We start from the raw sequence: 8,064 nt of genomic DNA, 5'->3' as shown, positions 1-8,064 counted from the left end.
TAATAAGGAGCTCTGGTAGCATAGTGGCTAAAGCACTTGACTTCTAACCAGAAGGCTGGCGGTTCAAACCCACCAGCCACTCCTCGGAAGGAAGGTTGAGCAATCCTACTTCCGTAGTGATACTGCCTTGGAAACCCAAGGAGGGGTCACTATGAGTCAGGGCTGACTTGATGGCACATAACAACAACAACAACAACATAACCCTTTGATCAAAAAAGTCTTATATAAGATCTTAAATAATAAGAAAAGCAGACCTGTTCTGGTTAACCATGGTTTTGACACCTGGAGACTCATTTATTTACCTGATCTTTCTCTCCCTTTTCCTGAAGCAGAATGCAAAGAGACTTTAACTGTAGCATTGGAAAACCACTCCCCTGTACTAATGCAAGCTATTAGTAGTTTGGATGACTTAACCATTCAGTGCTTGGGGCATTATCTATCCAGTAGAGGTTGCCTATGAGTCTCTTCAAAAATTGTATGTTTGTTGTCATATATTAGATATTTGGTGGCACAGTGGCTAAAGCGCTAGGCTGCTAAAGGTTAGTGATTTGAAACCACCAGTCACTCAGTAGAAAAATATGTAACAATCTGCTTCCATAAAGATTCACAGCCTTGGAAACTCTATGGAACAGTTTACTCTGTGCTGTAGGGCTATTATGAGTCAGAATCAACTCAACAGCAACAGATTTTGTTTTGAAGGGCCATTCTCTTGACTGATCTGTATATTCAACCATGGAGCATACACATACGGTCAATATCCTCTGATAATTTCTGATTATTAACATTGCCATGGACTGAATTGTGTCAATTTGGCCAGGCCATGATTCTCAGTGGTTTGGCAGTGATGTAATGATGTAATTTGGCAGTTATGCAATGAGGTGATCATTCCCCATGATATGATCTGATGTGATAAACCAATCAGTTGAAAAGGCATTAGGGTGGGATGCAATGCCTTTATTCAGGTTACAGCCCTGATCTTATGTAAGGGGAGTTTCTTTGGGGTCTGGCCTGTATCATCTTTTATCTTACAAGAGATTAAAGGAGAGAGAAGTGAGCAAAGAAAGAGGAACCTACCACCACCAAGGAAAAAGTGCTGTGAGTTGTGCACTTCCTTTGGAGCCACTGTGCTGAGAACCACCTAGACCCAGGGGAAGACTGCTACCAAGACACATGAAGATATCCAAAGAACATAAGGCCTATGAATGTTGAAAGGAGACAAGAACCCTTCCGTAGGACTCACAGGGAGAGAAAGCCTTCCCCTGAACTTGGCACCTAGAATTCAGACTTCTGGCCTCCGAAACTAAGAGACAATAAATTTCTGTTTGTTAAAGCCATCCATCTGTGGTATGTCTGTTATAGCCGCACTAGGTAACTAAAACAGACATCAACTGGGAGAATATCAAATCATCATTATTTGTTTTCTTTTGTTTTTCAGCAATGAGCTCATCAACAGGGAAGCTAACTGTCCAAGCATGTAAGTTTAGTGAGCTTACATAAATAAGTTCAAATTCCACATCAGAAAGGACATCTTCAAATGTTAGTTCACAGTTTCCCATCCATATCCCACTTTTTTAGGGGAGGAAAGAATAAGAATTGGACAATAGACATAAAGGAATCTTTTACCCCTAATATTAAATACTTTTCCTCTAAATCTGAGACTGACCTTTTAGTTTTGTTCAAGAAAAATATTTTCACATAGTGGTAATATTTAGACAACTGAGAGAAACTATTTCTGGTTTGGAATAAGTGGACTTGCTTTTCTAATTTTTCTAAATTTTATGAAATGTGATTTCTGCTGAGAAATAATGAGAAAGTAATAGATCCCATTACCTGTAACTGAACTGTACAATTTGCTTAATCTACTCATCTCCATAGCACAATGGCTCCACTCACTCACTCCATATCTTCTGCCCTGCATTTTGAAAGATGTTTACCAAAGTGATAATGAATTTGAGTAAAAGGTTTTATGCCTCCATGTCTTTCAAACATAGGAAATATTTATATTCATTTATTTAACAACTTTTTTTAATATCTACCAAGTAGTAGCATAGTGCCTAAGGCACTTGACTGCTAACCAGGAAGCTGGCGGTTCAAACCCACCAGCCACTCCTCAGAAGGAAGGTTGGGCAATCTACTTCCGTAGAGATGCTGCCTCAGAAACCCAAAGAGGGGTCACTATGAGTAGGGTCTGACTCACAGCACATAACAACAAACAACAACAACCAAGTGCCAAAAATTGTATCAGAAGCTGAAAATACCATCATGAATAAGACATGATCTCTATCCTAAAATAAGTTAAGTTTAGAGATAGAGGAGATAGAGAAATAAATCAGGAAATATTAATAGAATGATAAATGTTTTGACAGAGAAAGTGCACAGTGCTTTGAGAGTCGATAAAGGAGGCAGCTGACCTGGTCTTGTGGGCTCAGAAAGTGATCCCTGAAATAGGACAGAAGACAAGTCTTGAGTCAAGTGTAAAGTGGGGTGAGTGTTCTGGAAGAGGGGAATAGTATGTAAAAATATCCAGGCAATCAAGAACATAGTCATTTCTTGTAATTGAAAAAAAATGTCAATATATCTGGAATATAAATGGGGCTTGAGAATGTGAGAAAAGGGCATGATTAATAGTATGCAAGGACTAGAACAATGCTGAAACATTTGGAGAGCAATTTGGAGTCATTGAAAGGTTTTACATATTTCAGAAAGATTATTCAGGCTATATAATGTGAAGAATGGATTAGACAGGCAAGGCTAGAGGCAGGAAGAAAAAAATAGCAGTTTAAACTGGAGTAGGAGCTCTGGTGGCATAGGGTTAAGACATTTGGCTGATAACCAGATGATCAGTGGTTCAAAATCCACCAGCTGCTCCACAGGAGGAAGATGAAGTAGTCTAGTTCTGTAAAGATTTACAGCCTTGGAAACCCAAATGGGAGTTGCTATAAGTCAGAATTGACTCAATGGCAGTGGATTTGGGTTTCAGGGTTAAACTAGAGTAATTACAGAGGAATGGAGATTTCTAAAATGGCTGGCCATAGTTTGAGGGTAGTCAATATCAGTAAAATGAATTTTCTTCTTGATTACATAATTACTTGGGACAAGAATAGAACATACCATTATTTTCCTTATTAACATCATGCTCAAAATGTGCTTAATTCTGAATAGGAATCCTAAGTAATATAATGATCTTTAATCAGATAAACATGATATAGTACATGCTTTTTTTTTTTCCCCCAGTGGTTGGGAAGATGAAGTTTATGTGGAAATAATGGACCAGTGACTATTTATGATACATTAACCCTGCACATCTTATGAACTAACTCTTTCAGAAAAAATAGATGGAGGAGTAGATTCCAACAAACTAGAGGGAGTTGTTTTTCTGGTGATAAATTCACCAGAACTTATGTAAGGTAGCACTGCCAGATCAACTCAAATATTCTTAGTATGAGTTCCCATGACATCTGCATAATTGTCACCACAAGTCCTCAGGACTAATTTGACATTTTCTGATGTGTCACAAAAAGAAAGCTCTTATGGCGCAGTCTGTGGTAAACCTCACCAGCTGCTTTATGAGAGAAAGATGAGGAAATATGCTTCTGTGGTGAGATTTACAGTCTTGGGAACTCTACGGGGCAGTTATACTCTGTCCTACAAGGTCACTGTTGTAATTAACTCAATGACAGTGGGTTTTTTGGTTGATTTGATGTGTCACATTTTGCAGTATAATATAGCTTCTGTAGGCAGCATATATCCATATGTATAAATATCAAGGAGAGTAAAACATCAACACATCAGGAAATATAGAGAAAGAATACTGATACAGTACATGCTTACATAATGGCAGATGTAAATGTTATTGCATTGCAATACTTCATTAAGTTCTCTTTACCAGATAAAATTCAAGGAGCCATTTTTTATAACTTAATGATCTCATTTCTTTCAGGCTGTGGTAAACGAGTTGTTCCATTAATAGTCAACAGAATAATGTCTGGTGACATTGCAGCCAAGTCTGCCTGGCCTTGGCAAGCTTCTCTTCAGCGTAACAACATACATCACTGTGGAGCCAGCTTGATTAGTAACACATGGCTCATTACTGCAGCACACTGCTTTAAAAAGTAAGTTATTGACTTTAAGTTGCCCCCACTACTGCTGAAGGGAGCTCTGGTAGCGTAGTGCCTAAGGCCCTTGACTGCTAACCAGAAGGCTGGCAGTTCAAACCCACCACCCACTCCTTGGAAGGAAGGTTGGGCAATCTACTTCCGTAGAGATACTACCTCGGAAACCCAAGGAGGGGTCGCTATGAGTCGGATCTGACTCCACCACGGCACATAACAACAACTGCTGAAAATCATTTATGTTTAATCGTGTTTTGAATAATCAATCCCAAAATATTACTTAGGTAAAAAAAGTTAAAAAATGTTTCAGGTCCTTTCCTAAAATATTCCACTTGCATATATTTATTTGGAAAGTTTGATCTGGGTAGAGAGAATAGTAGTCATTAGCTCTGGTGGTATAGTGCCTAAGGCATTTGACTGCTAACCAGAAGCCTGGCAGTTCAAACCCACCAGCCACTCCTGGGGAGGAAGATTAGACAATCTATTTCCATAATGGTACTGCCTGGGAAACCGAACCAGTGGGTCACTATGAGTCGTATCCTGCTCAATGGCAGTGAATTTAGTTTTTTGGTTTTCTCTTAGTATTGGTTGACCAAGTCCCCAGAGTTTTAAATAAAGAAATTGTGTAGGAAAAGAGAAGTCATTCCTAACACAAAATATTTAGTAATAAATTTTAAAATTAATTCTTTCTCAAACAATCATCTTCACTTAAGACTAGTTCTGATTCTGCCAAATATCTGGACTAATCATATGCTGATCATGAATAATACACAAATTAATAGTAAAGTTGCAATCTTCAAAAGATGCACAAAGTTGGTAACTGTAATGATGGAGAACTGCGTAAATCAAATGTACAACACTGACATAAGAAGATCTAGGGGAATTAGAGAAAATAATCAGGCTGATAAGGACATGTACTTCAAAAGAGATTTCTTTGATTAAGAAAGATCCTTGGGCCACCCAAAGTGACCATTATATAATATAGCACCTCTTTGTTAAGAGTGAACACCAGACATGAAGAATACTGTGCTATGATATATATTTTTTTCAAATGAACAGTTAACTCTTGCTTCATTCTTTATTCATTCTGACTATAGTTGTGACATAAATTGCATTAAATCCAAGATGAAGTGACTTTTTTTCATAATTTTTAGTTTTACTTTTTAAGATAACAACCAGTCAGGTCATTTTATCATTATATTTTTTAAAATTCTGGATTTCTTTCCAAGTAGATTCACTTTATGGCCTTTTTCCAGTACCATACTTCATACAGATAACAAGGGCTTTCTGAGCATCTCTATAAAGCACGTGGCAGCAGGAATTAGTAGATAAAACACTGCCCGAATCAGCAGAAGAGCTGGATCTAATCTCTGTGACATTGGGCAAGTTATTGAACCTTACTATGTTAGGAGATGAATAGACTTGATCTTCCCAAGTTCTTTTTGAGCTCTAAAATACCTACTTTTGCTACCATAGCAAATTCCATCTACTGGAATCTAAATCTATATAGAGACGTGGACTATTAAAGTTCAAAATCATGAAAATCATGAGATTAATGGGCCAATTTTTTAGAGAGCACAGTAATTCCTGATAAAGGTGCTTCATTTCAGACTGAATATCTCAAAGTAAAAGGGAGCTTATTAACTTAAAACTAAGTCAGTTTTGCAGTAGATAATTCTATTTTTTTTTTTTTTTTCAAATATCTTCATAACATTAATTCACAACTTAAAATCTTTCACTACTGACACTCTTTCACCTGTAACTACTGGGATCAAATGTATTTCATCATCTATATAACAGTCATTTTATTCAAAGAAAATTATTCCTTAGCTTCTCTTTTTTTCAGACCAAACACTATGAGTGAGAATCTCCAAACCATATGTGAAGATTACATCATTAGTTTATTGCCACAGCACCAGCTTCCAAATGCCCTCACGTCTTGTTTCTTCTTTCTGAATGTTATCGATTTGTCAGTATCTCTCTTAAAACATATGCCAATAACTGAACATGTTTCTCCAGATTTAAATAATGTCAAACATGACAAAGTAAAATAGGAAGGCTTCTGAAGAGAAGAAAATAATATAAATTGAATGCAAGGGTAAATGTAGTTTAGAACTAAACAACTATCTAAAGAGTGATGATTAAGACTTGTGGTTGAAATTGTCAGGATGCTTTGTGGCTTTAGATAATATGTTTTCTAAGCTTATAAGATGATTTTGAAGTTATGTTTTAAAAAATTAGCTGATGACATGCAGAAAGGAAAATAAGTGTGTTGAGTTAAAAAAAAAAAAAAAGACATGTTAAAATAACCATAGTTACATTAATGAGATAAATCTGAATGATTAATTTTAGCACGTATAAATGAAAAGCTCAAAGTTGGATCCAAAAATCTAAGTTTTAGTACAAGAAGGGAAAATGTACTTTAACATGTGAAAATTACTCAGAAAGGTTTGTTGGAAATGAGCTAACAATGAGTCAATTGCCCCAAGGGGTGGATTACTCAATAAGCAAGATAAACAGGGGCTTATTTGTGCTTATTTACTAATCTGTAGTGAACAATTTCACGTGGTTTTACCACATCTTTCACCACTCCATCCCAGTCAGGGAGTATGTATTTGAAAAGAGGCTTTGACTAAAATGGTCAAATTAGACTTAATCCCCATTGATATGCTTAAATACTCCTTTCAAGGACAAACCTGCTGTTGTTGGGTGTTTTTGAGTCAATTCTGACTCATTGACCCCATGTGATGGAGTAGAATTACCTCACAGGGTTTTCCTGGCTGTAATCTTTATAGAATTAGATCGCCAGGTCTCTCTCTCACAGAATTGCTGGGTGGATTTGAATTGTCAACCTTTCAGTTAGCAGCCAAGTGCTTAACTGTTTGTGCCTCTGGGCCCCTAAGTGACCCATTAAAATATAATTAAATTGAGAAACAAGGATCTATAGACATAATCTCTCTCTTATTTCTAACAGATGACACTAGTTCAATTAGTTAGCTAAGGATTTTAATCTTGCTATTGACAGGTTTTGATGAGAGACGGTGTCCCATAAGAACAGCAAAGAGAACCAAGCAGACATGTGACACAAAGCAAATAATTTAACCCAGCTAGGCCTTATTTTCCTTCAGTAGAAAGCAAAGGCTATATTACTACATGACCTTTCTGATGTCCACATATACCATAATGTACTGGTTGCTCAACTTCACAAGCTAGAAGTTATCCATACATGATCATTTCTCACAAGGCAACTATAATAGTGCTCTGATAGTTTTTAATTCATCCACTCTTGCTCTCCAACAACCTACTCTCCAGAAGGAGGCAGTGTGATTTTTTTAAAAAATGTAAATAAGACTACATTACACCCTGGCTTAAAATTGTGTACTGATTTCCATACAATTTAGAAAAATATCTAGACCTATCAGGCACTACAAATCTGGTCCCTGTCCAATGAGGTTGGTACCTCTCCAACTTCAACTTCCACCATTTTTCTTTCTACATCCTGAATTGTAGCCCAGTCCTTGGGAAGGTTATCTGGGAACTTGTCTTTCCAATCTTCTCATGGATGACTCTTTATCAGTCCTGTCTCAGCCTAAATGTCATGCCTTCATACATACTACATACTCCATCCATGTAATATCAGGCATATAGGTATTCAATAAATATTTGATGAAGGTATGAATAAATGAATATATTATTCACAGCCCTCATTATTGTCTGAAGTTATTTATGTATTTGTTTTGTTTAGTCTTTTTTTTTTTTCCTCACTAGAATCCTAGAATCTAATAATCCTACAAGAAGGAATCTTATTTATCTTGTTCATCACTTGGAATAATGACCAGCCCTTAGGTATTTAAGATATATTTGCTCCTATATATATATAGGAGCTCTGGTGGCATAGTCCCTAAGGCATTTGACTGCTAACCAGAAAGCTGGTGGTTCAAACCCATCAGCC

At 36.8% G+C, this 8,064-nt stretch overlaps 1 protein-coding gene across 1 annotated transcript in view; it reads left to right on the top strand.

Annotated features, from left to right (window-relative positions):
* TMPRSS11A (transmembrane serine protease 11A) overlaps window positions 1-8,064 on the top strand; it is a 68,902-nt gene that overhangs the window by 48,455 nt on the left and 12,383 nt on the right. The window contains exons 6-7 of the mRNA XM_042781215.1: window positions 1,436-1,474; window positions 3,941-4,112. Coding sequence (XP_042637149.1) covers window positions 1,436-1,474; window positions 3,941-4,112 — 211 coding nt within the window. The remainder of the gene's footprint in view (window positions 1-1,435; window positions 1,475-3,940; window positions 4,113-8,064) is intronic.

The sequence above is a fragment of the Orycteropus afer genome, unplaced genomic scaffold (genome assembly GCF_000298275.1).
Source record: "Orycteropus afer afer isolate SDZICR_OR568_19922 unplaced genomic scaffold, OryAfe1.0 scaffold00098, whole genome shotgun sequence".
NCBI classification, from domain to species: Eukaryota; Metazoa; Chordata; class Mammalia; order Tubulidentata; family Orycteropodidae; genus Orycteropus; species Orycteropus afer.
The sequence above is the reverse complement of the archived record's forward strand: the minus strand, read 5'-3'. Positions and strand labels throughout refer to the sequence as shown.